This window comes from Thalia democratica, chromosome 4 (genome assembly GCF_965202585.1).
Source record: "Thalia democratica chromosome 4, ktThaDemo2.hap1.1, whole genome shotgun sequence".
NCBI classification, from domain to species: Eukaryota; Metazoa; Chordata; class Thaliacea; order Salpida; family Salpidae; genus Thalia; species Thalia democratica.
Genome location: NC_139168.1, coordinates 27,899,449 through 27,914,404, shown reverse-complemented (window position 1 = coordinate 27,914,404; position 14,956 = coordinate 27,899,449). Strand labels below are relative to the sequence as shown.

At 26.0% G+C, this 14,956-nt stretch overlaps 1 protein-coding gene across 1 annotated transcript in view; it reads right to left on the bottom strand.

Annotated features, from left to right (window-relative positions):
* The window catches only part of LOC145833199 (uncharacterized), a 62,572-nt gene that overhangs the window by 23,302 nt on the left and 24,314 nt on the right, over nucleotides 1-14,956 (bottom strand). The window contains exons 14-16 of the mRNA XM_082940398.1: nucleotides 14,189-14,270; nucleotides 13,064-13,905; nucleotides 12,076-12,311 (exon numbers count right to left, since the gene is read on the bottom strand). Of these exons, the coding sequence (XP_082796524.1) occupies nucleotides 12,076-12,311; nucleotides 13,064-13,905; nucleotides 14,189-14,270 (1,160 nt within the window). The remainder of the gene's footprint in view (nucleotides 1-12,075; nucleotides 12,312-13,063; nucleotides 13,906-14,188; nucleotides 14,271-14,956) is intronic.

Genomic DNA, 14,956 nt, shown 5'->3' with positions numbered 1-14,956 from the left:
GTAAAAAAACAGCTCTGGAGCCTAGACACTATCTATTAAGCACACAGTGCGTAGTTCGATTACCACAAATCATTTTCAACACTATCAGTTAATGTAAAGGTTCACATTTTTTTTACTTTTTTTTTTGCTTAAACCTTTAGATAAATAAAACATTTTGTCTTTTTACGCTTATGTCTTAAAAAATTACCATTTTTATGTATAAAGAATTTACAATAATAAAGGAGATTAGTAAAATAAAGTTAATACTTTTTTCTTAATGGTTCACTAAAACAACTAAATTAAAAATTATTTTAGGCAAAAAATTTACAATTTTTGCCTAAAATATTTACAGTCTACTTTTATTAAAAACGACAATTGGTATACTCCCAATTCTTACCCGCACAATTTCCACTCACACAATTTCCAACCAAATAATCTCCCACGCCATCACATCTCGGCCGAAACTTTTTTCTTTTTTATATACTATTTTAATACTATGGATATTTTTTTACTATCAATGTTAAACTTTACCCTTTGTCGGTGACTGTTTTTGTTATTGTTTTTCATATCATTTATCTAATCCTTTTGTTTTGTTTAACTTGAGTTGATGTAATTAGACTTTGGGGGGAAATTTGTTTGGATTAGGAATTGCGTGGGTGGGATTTGATTCGGTTGGGAGCTGTGCGGGTGGATAAGTGAACCTTCTTACTTCATTGTAAAAGGAAATTAGGGGATACTTTTTTTAGTAAAATTTGCCCTCAATTTTAAAAGGCTGCCGAGTGGTGAGCCGATCCCTGTTTTAAATGAAACTTTCTTAAATATTAAAAAAAATATGAATTTTTACTGTATTGCACTAGTATGTCAAAGATTAGACACATAAAGTTCGAAGTATTACAAACCGTAGCCTTTACAAACATTATTACTAAACCACATTTTTCTCAAGTATAGTTATCAGATTTGCACGCTACTTCACAGTTAAATTGATGATCTTACTCTAAACCTTAAGATTTACCTAAATGTTATCTCTAGCTTTTAACTCATTGATTAAGATTTAACTTATAGGTTTGTAACATAAAATCCGAACATAATTTTTTTTTTAACGGACTTATTTAATCAAAATTGCGAAAAAAGATTATCTCACTAAACATCTGTTTTCTCATTTATTTTTTTAACCAATCTTTTTTTTTTACAGATAGTCCATTACTAATACTTCAATCGATTTAATGCAAAATATATTTTAACTTTGACAAAAAAAAATATTTAAAAAAACTTCCTTTTTTTTAATCTAAATTATCATTTTTAAATTGCGGCATTTAAAGGCTTTTAAATTATAAAAAAAAAAATTCCTAAACTTTTGAGGTCTATATCTCAAAAGTAGAAGAAGATAGAACTTTGGTGATATTTTAAAGTTCCAAAAAAATGACCTTTAGAAATTTGCAGTCCTTACGTTTATATAGGAGAATTTTTACAACTGAGCTTAAAAAACTGGCTTTTAGTTTGTACATAATTTTTTCATATTATAGCCAATATTATTTTTGTCAAAAAAAAAACGTTGGACACCCTATCCCTTAAAAAAGATTAGCTTACAGTAAATAAACTTTTAATGCTACTTTGTACTTTATATTTTTACTGTGGGTAAATTATTTTTATAGTTTTAAAGAATTTTTAGTTTGTCTAAAAAAGTGTTTCCACAAAACTATTCATTAAAAAAAATTGTTTTGGTTTATATATATTTAATTATTAAAGGCCAAAAAAAGTGTTTTACTGAACTAACTGATGATTGTCTTTACTGTTTATATCTCAACAATATAAGAAAAATAAAACATTGGCAAGAGTAAGTGGGCTCTTATGGGGTGGTATTTATTGAATATTAGGGTTGATAAATAAAAATATAAAAAAGATTAATTAATTGTTGATTTGAACTATTTTTAAACTTCCAATTCCAATGAATGACCTCAATTTATTTCTAATTTAAGTCTTTTTAGAAAGTATATTTGTTTGTGGATGAACACTGCACAACGATTCAAGTCTTGGTTTATTATAAAGTATTTCATTTGAAAATACTGTTTTTATTTTTAATTAGACCTATTTTATATTTTTATTTAAGCTATTTATGAGATTTGACTGAAAAAAATTAAGAACTTTATATAAATATGTGGCTTATTTTAGTAAATATGACTTTACACTTTCAGTATATTTTTCTTTCTATATTTTTACCATAATAATCTTATAATTAAACTTTCCAATACATGTTTTTGTGTAATTTTAAGTTATTTTACTAATACAATTATTAAAAAAAATATTTAAATTTTCACCCAGTTTTGGTTTCTATAAATAAAACTAACTATAAGTAAGTTTCAAAACTATTTATTGAAAAGTATTGATTAATTTCTTAGCATGATTATTATTTATTCTAAATGTACATCTTTTATAACATACATAAAACAATATAAGTGTTTATTAAAGTCTACAAAAAAATCAACATTTTAAATAACTCTCATATAGCAACTTACTAACTAAATAAAATTGTTTTCAATCAAATATTTATGTTCACTTTTCAGAAAAAGTATTCTTAGCAGTTAATTGATGTTAAATTTTAAATTATAAAATACTCAGTCCAGTATAGTGATATTATACATTAGAATAATTTAAATATTTACCGTAATATTCTAAAAATTTTAAACTTAAGTGGTAAATTTTTTAATATAAACTTTAGAAATCTGGCCAAGTTTATTTTAATTAAATTTCTATGTTTTTAAGATCAAATTTAGACATTATATGGACATTCTCAAAAACTAAGCAAAATATAAGTTATCCAAAAATATGAATTAAAAAGTAAAACAGAAAACAAAAGAAAGTTCAACTTTTGGTCTGATACAGTTTTAAGTTTTCACTTCATTTCTGGTAATAGGTAGGTGTAGGTAATAGCTCATCACTTGTAGCAATTCTAATACCTATAAAACAAAACAAAAATTAACAATTTTCAGGACCAAAATGTTAAAATTCTTGGGTATATAAATAATTTTTTGTAAAAACAAATTTAAAATTTAGAAAGTAAAAATAGAAAGCTTAAACAAATAAAACATTTCAAACCTGCACTTCATCATAACATTAAATTAAAAAAAAAAAAACGGAAAAAATAAAGGTTCATTTTGTAAACAATTTTATTTAAAATTAAACTTAAAATTACTTTTGAAAACTTTCCATTATTTATAATAAATGCTAAGATTATTACTCCATCGATAGTTTAATTAATTGCAATGCAACATTACTTAAGTACTTTATTGCAACTCTTTGAACCAATAGAAGTCTCATGAATAACCTCAAACTGTCCTGAGTTATCCTAACTTTATTTTAAAATCTTGAAAACAAAATTTAGTAGTTTAATGAAGTGACAGTTTTTATAAAAATATCAATAGAGGGTTCACGTTTTTTTTTCTTAAGTACACTGGCTCTTACATTGTAAATTATATAATGTATAAAAAGGGTTACCACTATATTTTTATATTTATACACTTATATTTAAAAAGATGTAGAAAAATCCATAGAAAAAGAGTAAAAATCTAGAGAATTCTATCGAAAAATGTTTACTTAAATTTACATTTAAGCAACTTTACATTAAAGGCAATTGAATTTCTTTAATATTCCTAATATTATCTATAATTACTCAATTTTTTATCATCTAAAATTTGTAAAACTAGTTAATAATTGGTCTATCACAAGGGTAAAATGCATGTTGAACCAGTTTAATATACACATATATTTTTTCTAATTTATGAAAGGAATTCGAGTGTTTTGATAAAACTGCAACTGTCCTGGGAACTACGGGAAATACCAAGAAGAATCCTGCAGTATAGCTTTTGTTTTCACGATTTTTCTAAAACATTTTTTATTAAAAATAATAATAAGTTGTTTGAAAAGTAAATATTTAAGAAATACTTATTAGTTTTAATAATGTTATTGAACAAAAAGTTTTTCAATTTAAACAAAATTTTTAGTTTATTTGCTTTCTTCATACTGTATGTGTTCTAGCTTGGAAAAATCAGATAATGTTTTAATTTACATAGCCCTCAATGTCAATGTACACTTAAGGCCACATGAGGGTAAAACGTTTTTTTTAATTTTGATCATATTTTTAACAAGTAGAGGCGTTTTAATTTTTTTTATCAAAATTGAATTTTGAGATATGAGGGTACAAAGTCGGAGTATTCCATACGTTCCTTATGGAAGGGCCAAAGGAAAATGGCATAAAAGACTAATTCATTGAAGTCTATCGTTTACTTCAATTTTTAAGCAATCATTTTGAAACTTTATCAACCTAATTTTAATTTAGCAATAAAAAATCCTATTGTATGAAATTAAAAATAAATTATGTAAAAATAATTTTTTTCACAAAAAAAAAATATTTAATTTCGGTCATAAACAAATTATTATTTTTTTTTTTTAATATTTACAAAAGGAATTTTTATTAATGTAACAAAAGTTGATTAAAAATAAGTTTATTGGTTTTAAAAAATTAAGAACATATACTTTTTAATATTTTTTTTTAAATTCATAAAAAATAAGCAGTTAAAAAATATCATCCATACATTTGTATTGGAAACTTTTTACAAAACTGACTAAATTTAAAAAATTATTAGTTCTTTATATTCTCTGAAAGGTATCTTATAGTGTATAATTTTGACTTTCATGTTAAGGCCAATCTTAATTAAAAACAAAATTGGACCTCCCAAGGCCTCAAGTTGCATTAAAAGCACAAATTAAAGCTTGAAATATACCGAAAACAAAATTTCTAAACAACTTGTATAATTAATCAGCACCTATATTAAATACTAAGGTTTTTAAAGCTTTTTTAATAGGGCCCCTTTTAAGTAAAAAATTGGCCAAATAAAACAAAATTTCTCAAAAAAATAGTGTAAGATATTTTTTATTTTCATTTATAACTCTAAAACATCTAGTTAAAGTTCGAAAACTACCCTTAAATATGCCTAAGGCCTTTTCTACATGAACTCCAGAATATCTAGTGTAAGTTTGAAATTATGATTCTCCTACGGCTCCTTTACTAGTTATAGTCCCCTATGGCGTCTTTGCAACTTATCGCCCATATAACCAAAATCTTATAAATATAGTGGGCGTTTGAATTGTTTTTTGTAGTTGAAACATTTCTTAACCAAAGTTTAAACTATACAGGGTTGCCAAGTGTTTTCGGCAAATTTTCTACAGGTTTTCAAAGTTTACTCAAGGTTTTTAAAACTACAAAATTTCAGGTATATTTTTAGTTTAAAGTATAGTTTAAGGTAAAAAACTGTATTATCTAGTATTAAAAAAGTTGAAAAGATACTGTAAAAGCTACTTCACATGTTTTTTTAAGTATAATAACTTTTTGATGATGACAAAAAAATTATCTTTATGGTAGATTTTTTGTATCAAATCAAAAAATATCCACTTAGCATGTAAAAAATGTTTAAAATTCCAGGTTTTTCCAAGTTTTTTGGCAACCCTGAGTATATTTTAGTAATTTTTAATTTGACAAAGTAAAAGTGTTCCATTTCAACAGTCAGTTGCAGCAATAGGGTTTTTAAAATTTTTCATTTTACAATATGCAAATGAGGTAAAGTTAAATCAAGTACAGCAGTACATTAGTTAAATCTAAACTTCTATTCCCAAACCTTTTTACCTCAAAATTTAATTTAAACCTAACCCACCTTACCGAAACATATATCAAATAAACTGTAAAAAAACGTTTTATTAATTAAAATTAAAAGTAAATAATATTGAAAATTTAGTCAATCAGAAGCAGTTAGAAATTGTAGCTGACAAACTTTAACTTCCATTTTAAAATACTTGGAGCAGAAAAGAAAACTTCAAAAAATTTACTACAAGCAGGGTAGCCACATACTCAGGATACAGGGTTGCAACTCTTTGAGTCAAAAAAAAAGTGACCTAAGTGACCTTAAAATATTCTGAGTTTTTTCAAATACTAAAAAAAAGTTTACTTTACTTTCAAAAATTAATTTCAATCAACATTTTCAATAAAATCGATTATAAAAAACTAAAAATATTGCAACTATATCAACTAAATTTCATTCAAAATACAAAATAAAAAAATTCTGAGATTAAAAAATATCTTGAAACTATCCTAAGACTTTAAAAACAAATTATTACGAGTCAGCCTGTGTTTCAAAAATATTGACCATATCCTGAGCTGGCATAAGTCATCCTGTGATTCTCAAAAACCTTTAAAACATTCTGAATATCTAAAGTGTGTGGCAGTACTGAGTATAACTCAGCATACTTAAAAATTCTCCGGATGATTCAGTTTAGTTTTGGTTTTATATTAAAAAACTCAGGATAGTTATAAGATTTTAGAAAATCTCAGGCAAGTTGTTTTAATAAATTTAAATTATGTTTGGTTGATTTAGTTCAATCATTTGTATTATACACAGGTTTGCAAAATGTCTTTGGAAAATTTTCTCAAGGTTTTTAAAATTACATGTTTTAAGGTCTATTTTTAGTTTAAAATTAAGTTTAAGGTAAAAAAAAACTGTGTTCAGTAGTATGACATCATTGAAAAGATACTGTAAAGCTACTTTAAATTTGTTTAAATTTTGATTTAATAAAATTAGATCATGACAAAAAAATTTATCTATATGATAGATTTTTTGTGTTAAATCAAAATTTTGCTTCTTAACATAAAAAAGTTGTTTAATTATTCAGGTGTTTTAATAATTCTTATTAAAAACTCAAGGTTTTTCAGTGGTTTTTGTTCAGAAATCTAAGTTTATATCAAAATGTCTCAAATTCCAGGTTTTTTTTAGCATAAGTTGTCAAATTCAAGGGTTCAAGGTTTTTTGGCAACCCTTTATAGATATTTTGTTGAAGAACTTAATTTTATTTTATAAGAAAATAATTTTGGAATTTGAAAAAACTCAGGATTGCTCAGTATAGCGTAAATTAACTCAAAACAGTTTGAGGTCTATCGGAACAGTTTTTTGACTCCAAAAGTGGTAACAATGTCCACCGTACAATTATAGTGTTCAAAGTTTGCTTTCAAAATACAGTTTTTGTTTATTTATAGGTTTAATTCTTATATTATTATTAATGTTGATCAGTAAGAAATTGTTAAATTTACTAGCTCGAAAGCATATTTACGTATTAAATCCAATTATACATTAAGTATTTTAAAGTTCTAAATATGCAACATCTTAGTTTTGTACGACCATAGATTTTCAAAAAAGTTCACATTTTATCTTTTTCCAGTTTATTGGCATAAACAACCCTTTTGTTAAACTTGAGCTTGTCTCACGGCAAACGAAAGCCCAGGCATTTAAAACGAAGGCGTGTGATAAAGAGTCTGTGTTGGTTGCAGCTGTAAAAGTTTTAAGAAAAATTCGCTTTTTAGAAAAAAACTAATTACTTTTATCATTTGTTTTCAAATTATTATTTAAGTTTGTATTTTTGTTAATGTTTTTCAAATTAAAGATATAAAAGACATTGTTGTTGTGTTTTTAGTTATTTAATGTTCAAAATAATAATTTGGAATATCATTTGTATGACTTCTCCATCCAGAAATGAATAAAATTGTTGTGCATTCATAGCTAACTAGTATTATAAAATAAATTTTAATAAGAGCATAGAAGAGGGGGTAAATCACTTTATTTGAAATTCAGTCTTAACTTTTTACAATTTTTAAGCTACCAGTTAGTTTCAACAACTTTTTGTAATTAAAAGTAACTTTGAAGCTATAACCAGTCAAAGCTAGAACGTTCTATAGGTTTTTTTTTCCAAAGTGCAAATTCAAAAGGCAAGTACAGACATTTTCACTAAAAACCTATATTATCATTCATTTTTTGAGCAATTATTGAAAATTTTTCAGGATTAACAATATTTCATTTTGAAAAAATTGTAGGAAACAGTTTAATTAAAAATAATAATAATTTGCTTTGAAAAAGTTTTACAAATTAAAGTATATAGTATTACATACATAGGTAGGCCACAGGTTTAGTAAATTTTCTCCAGGTTTTCAAAACTTCTTTCACAGGTTTATTAGATGTTCTTCCAGTTTGTGGAAAGTATGTTTTATAAAATGTCTCAACTTAAAGATATTTTGCAATGTTACTCTATATCAAGAGTTTTTGCGTTATAACTGAGTCATCCTAAATATTATAAGAAACTCCAATGAGAACAGTCTTTGAATAAAAAAACGATTTCTCGCCCTGCTGGGTCAGCCATTAAATGTTTAAGAAGAAAATTCTGAAAAACCTTTTTATTTCGAACAGGTGTGAGGTAACCTCTCTCACATATCTTGTAGTAAAGCATAAAAAACACTCTCTAGTGTTATCTTTGTTCACTTGTCTCGCAGATATTTCCTGATCTCTCTTCACCCTTTTTTAAACGGGTAGGTGTGAAAAATGCACGAGGGTCACTTTTGCACGGTTGTTTGTTTTACTGCATGACTAACTACTTTTGCGTTTTTCAGCAACGAAAGATTATAAGCTTCAGTGCTCAAGTGACATTACAACCGTTAGCATTAGCATTTTTCCAACTTTGTGCACGACTATAAAAATTCTAGCAATTTAAATTTGAACAACTAAAATTTTGACAACTCAAATTTTAATAATTCTTAGATTTAACGCTTTCACTAATTTTTCATAGTATGTAATCGTTTATCATTTCAAATTTTTATTTATTGAAGTTTCATTAATTAGACCTAAACAAACGTTTATTATTTTACTTTTTTCAGTTTTGAGTTGCTATTTGAGATATGGTCCTTTGTCTTTTTTTTTTTTTTGCGCTGTCAGAACTTGAGTTGTCGTAACTTGAATAGTCATGTAACCCTTTTACACAACGTCACTTTTAAAGGGCTGACATTTTACACGAGTATTCACTTCTGCAGTAATTAACACTTTTGAACTGCATGATCATTGCAACGTATAACTTTTGCGAAATTTAAATAAAACTAAATTTAAAAGTAAACTAAGTAGAATTATCGTTTTATCAACCCAAAAATAAATTGTTCTTAAATCAAATTTGAAAATTATGAATATATTTACAGTCTTTGAAGTTTAATTAAATTTGTTAAATAAACTCAAGCTAAAATTAAGTTCTAAATAGAAAGTATATAGCAAATTAAGGATGTACTTAGAAGTACAATGAAGTTTTCGAAACATATACTAGATTTTATGGGGTTTGTATTGAAGATCAAAAATAAAATCAAGAAGGTTTTAAGCATAATTTACAAATAATTGTTACTTATACTAGAAAAAAAAAGTGAAAATTACTTTAAATTTATTCCTTCTTGCAATTATACTAGGTATTCTTGAAACTGCAATAATCGGAGGGTGGCCATTTTTTAATTTTCTGAAATGGGGTGTTTGTGAAAATGATTTTGAAAACCTTGCTTTAAATTTAGTTTTTGAAAAATTACTACATATATCCTTCTAGTAACATTAAAACTAAGCCTTTGTTTGCGAGTAGCTTTACAAAAATGGTTATTAATCACGACACGCTTGCGCAAGTAGCTGAATAAACTTCGGGTACTGGTAGACATACTTGGACCATTATTTATATACAATTAACTATCGATATTTAAACTAATCAACATAATGTTATATCATGCACTAATAAAGCGGTATCAGAGCATTTTGAGGTCAGAGGACAGTACAGTTGATAAAACTTTTTAAGTTGAAAAAATAGCTAAGGAATTTTAGTTCACACGGTATTCAGTTCTGAATTTTATCTTAAAATACTTGTAAAGCATAACTAGTTGTATTGCATTTATTTTTTGCCGCAGAGTTATATTGGTTAATCTACTTTGTTATATTCATTTTTTAAATTTTAACTTTTTTTTGTTTTTTTCATAGTGTTTTAAGTACTTTTATAGATAATTCAGTAGAATTTGGGATACCTAACATTAGAAAAGTAATACTTTAAACTCTTTTATTTTTTATTTTAAAGTTTTAAAACATTTAAATTATAATTAGTGTTCACGGTAAGTGGCAAAAAATGATATTTCAAAATAAATAAAAATATCAATAATATAACTTAAATTAATACTTTTCAAACTAATTTATTTAGGTGAATACAATACAGTTCCTACAAATCGTTTGAAAGAAAAGACTATAAAATCTTTTTTTATTGGTTTCAAAATATTACAATAAGTCTTATTTTTTTTAAGTGGATCATCTGCTTCACTCCACGGTACGCCCCTGTCCTGATGCTACGGCCCGTTATGTACTTTCTAGGCAAACATTCGCTTTGAAACCTATGATAAAATATTACCCTTAGATTCTTAATTTAATAAATGTAACTGCTATTGTTTTGTTGTTGCATTGTTTATCACTTTCTTGGTTTACAACAGTCTAAACAATTTTTTTAAACATTAACGTCCTGCAAAAAATAGAAAGATTTTGAAGCTTTTTATCGTTAAGTAGTTTAAACTGTATTTGCTTTACAAGTTTTGTTTAGCTAGTAATTATTATAATGTATTTTATACTTATCAGCTTAGTGTTTTTAAGTTCTTAAAACTTTTTATTTTGTTTTCAAAATTTTACTAGAAACAATTTGACAGGTTTTTTAACACCGTTTTCTGTGTAATATATTCAAATAAAACTACCAAACTACAAATACTTTAACTAAAATCTAATTTTTCTGGCTAACTATATATTAAATAAATTTCTCAAATACATAAAAAAGTGCATATTCATATCCAAGAAGTTTTAAAAGGATGTTATAAAGTTGTATTTAAGATAGTTATGGTTACATGTTAGACTGAAACTATAAGTTTAGTTGTTCTTTCAAAAAATTATATTCCTGTTTTAAGTTAAAGACTCTCAGATATAACAAACTATACACTTATATTTTAGCATTATTTTTTTATTTGTAAGTCAACAGCAAAATATATTCAGGGAAAAATATATTCAGCAGACAATAAAAATTTCAACTCAAAAATTACTGTACATGTGTCAAACCTAATTTATATATTGAAATCAAATTTCTAAGTCTACACAGTTGCAAAAACATTTTCAAGTAATGCTCAAAAAGAAAAAAAAACTTAATATAAATTGCATTTGGCTTGCGGACCGATTTTTCACAGAGTAACTTTTCAATTTAGATTTTTTTTTATCTTAAAAATTTTAAATCTTTCACTATCCTTTGTGTTGCAATCGATCAGTTTTTTTCCTCTTTCGTTTAATTCCTAACCTACTAAATTAAGTGTAAGAACCTTACTTTAAGCACTTACTTTAAATGTAGCTTTACATTTTTTATTCCATTTTAACACTATTTATTAGACTTTACATTATTCAGTTCTTTAGTTTTATTCAAACTATTACCGCTTAAAATTCTTTGAGAAATTGAAATGTGGCAATTTTAATTTTAATGAAACCATTTTATTGTTTTTAATCTCGTCTAAAACTATTTGAATCTTTAAAAACAGTACGCTATAATAGAATTTAAAAAATTGTTAACTCAAAATAAAAACTAACATTTCTTCTTTATTTCCCCGTTTGTTAAAATCTTCAAGTTGTCGAACGATATTTCTGAAGATTGTTTTAACACAAAACTATTGTATAAATCTAATATTTTAATTTAGTTTTACTTCTTCGAAAATTCAAAATTCTAACCAACTGATATCTTAAAAATGGTATTTGCAACTAAATACGTAGTAAATATTTTGATTCACTTTAGTTTTTTTTTGAGTTAAGTTTAATTTTAACTATCTAATGGTGTTTACCTTGATTCTCTTTCGTTGTTCCTATGTATAACGTCTTGATTATCTGATGTTTCGTCTTAAATTTTTTAACTTTTTTAACACATTATTGAGATAGACAAGTTAATTATTTAAAAACAATTTTATAATAACAGCCATGTTGTATAAAAAGATGCATTAAAATTCATAAACATCTTTGTTATAAAGAAGAAAAAAATATTGAGTATGATACATATCAATACTAAAAAGTTTTATACAATCATATAAAGTATGCCACAACTATAAGAAACTCACTAATTAACAAAACTCTAGTGTAAATTCTAAATCTTTGAAATGGTAAATATCTAGAAACAAAAATGTAACTGACCATGATAGATATTTTTTACGTGATAACTTCCGAAAAATTTCTCTCCTTCCCCCTTATCCTTAAACTCAATCTCGGGGAAACTGACATAATCAGTTGAATCAGACCCGATCCACTGCACTTTCCAATATTTGAAACCATTAACATCCACTACGCCGTGGATCCTTTCCAATTTTAACCCCTTTTTAAAGTTTGAAAGCCCTTTTGTTTTTTCCGGATCTATTTCTTGAGCTTCCTCCAAACGCTTTTTACTAGGATCTAAAAGTTAAAATCATAGTTGTAAAAAAAACTTTAGTTTGAAAATTTAAATATTAGAAATACGTTTCTTATGTTAAACACTTATTTCTGAACACTTAGATTTCTCTACATAAACCAAACAAACAAAAAAATCTTATTTTAAGGTATACGACATGATGACTGCTGTATATTAAAAACTTTATGCTTAAACATGTTCTGTATAAAGTTATTAAATTTAATTATTACAATTAATATACAGTATCTATAACTAACAACCTTTGTTTTTTTCTCTTAGGTGGTTTTCATTCTCTTTTAGCTCATTAAGAGATATGTATTCTAAACTATGGAATCCCTCCCATTTTATTTGACATAAAACATTTCCGTTTACTTTTACAATTTTGACTATTCGGTCAAAATTTAAACCTCTTTTAAAGCCTGAAGGTACATCAACTAGACGGACCGAATTTACGTCAATTATGTTTTTAGTGTTTTCTGAAATTTGGTTAGCACATTAAGTAAACTTAAAAATCAAAAATTAGTTGTTGAACTTTGAAAACTTTGTAACTAACAATAAACACTTATTGAGTATTATATTAAAAAAGCTCATATTAAAATTTCACAATTGTTTATTTTCTCTTTCACAAACAACTTTATTTTCTTAAAAGTATGTTCAAAGATTTTAGGTAATTTCTTGTTGGTTAAACTCTACAACTGTCTATATTTGTTTTAAAAAAAACACCAAGACTTGAATAAGAACTATCTTTTAACATTACCATAATCATACGACTTCTCAGTGTCCTTAGATTTTGCATCGTCTGTACTTTTATCTTCATCACCAGACGGATTTGTACTTTCATCTTCATCGTCAGACAAACTTGCACTTTTATCTTCGTCACTAAACGTCTTTAAACTTTCATCTTTATCCCAAGACGGATCAGTGCTTTTATCTTCGTCACTAGACGGATTTGTATTTTCATCTTCATCACCAGACGGATTTGCACTTTCATCTTCATCCCAAGACGGATCTGTACTTTTATCTTCATCATCAGACATATTAGCACTTTTATCTTCATCATCAGAAGGATTTGTACTTTCATCTTCATCCCAAGACGGATCTTTGCTTTTATCTTCATCATCAGAAGGATTCGCACTTTTATCTTCATCAACAGACGGATTTGTACTTTCATCTTCATCACCAGACGGATTTATACTTTTATCTTCTTCCCAAGACGGATCTGTACTTTTATCTTCATCCCAAGACGGATCTGCACTTTTATCTTCGTCACCAGACGGATTTGTACTTTCATCTTCATCATCAGATGGACTTGCACTTTTATTTTCATCACCAGACGGATTCGCACTTTTATCTTCGTCACTAGACGGATTTGTACTTTTATCTTCGTCACTAGACGGATTTGTACTTTTATCTTCGTCACTAGACGGATTTGTACTTTTATCTTCATCATCAGACGGATTTAAACTTTCATCTTCATCATCAGAATCATCTGCAATTTCATCTTCATCACGAGACCAATCTGTACTTTGATCTTCATCACCAGACGAATTTGTACTTTCATCTTCTTTGTTTTTTGAAGAAGCGTTCTGCTTTTGGGTTCTTAAAGTATATTTTCAAAGCAGTTCAATTATTAATAAAATCACTTTTATAAGTACTATGTTTACCAAATAATAATAATACAGTAATTTGAGTAAAATTTTTATGTCTCCTCATTATTTTATATTTGAAATATTTTAAAGTATTAATACACAGTGCCAAAGTGTAATTAATTTTTGATTCTACCTACAAAAAAACAACAACAAAAATTGTTTTAAACAACTGCTTTTAACAAGAGTTAAATTTAAGTACTTATTTAATTCATAATATTTATGGAAACTCTTACCTATCTGTTATAGTAACTTTATGACCATTCGAGTCCCTACAAGTGATTTTTGCTTGGTCAGCAATTTTGGCAGTATCGTTTCCTTTATTCATATCAGCTTAAACTAGTACTAATTGACATATAAAATATTAACATAAATAAAATTTTTAATACTAGAAAATACTTAAATGAAAGACATTAATCTTCAATCTTTAGTTTATTCAAATGCTGTTGAAAAGAATGTATAACATTTAGTACAAAACTTGTTCTTCTAGGTTTTTCTAAATTACTACATTAATAAGTTTGATTTTAAAACTAATTTATGGTACAATGTTTCTTAAACTTTGGCTATCAAATTGGTTTACGACTCGATAACCTTTCCAGGTTCCTTTGTACACCAGGTCCTTAGACCAAACTTTTTTATATCATTTAATAAACAGTATATGTATTAAAAGTTGTATAATATCATGCGAAAATGAACATAACTAAAATAAATCGCTTGTAAGTAAGAAAAAATCTATGTTAACTTAATTTACACTCAGTACCATATGTTTTTCTATTGCTCATTTTTCTATAATTTCACTACAAATTTAAACTGACTTAAAACTACAATAGTTCTACTAACCTTACAAGAGCTAGACATTTTCTTTTAATCATTGTAATTGACTTTGAAATTTAAGCATTTTTTAGTAACAAAAATGAAAGAAACAAAGGCTTTTAAATAAGATAAAAACGTGGCTAGTAAGAGACTACAAGTTTTACTAAAATTAATCACTCAACGTTTGACAT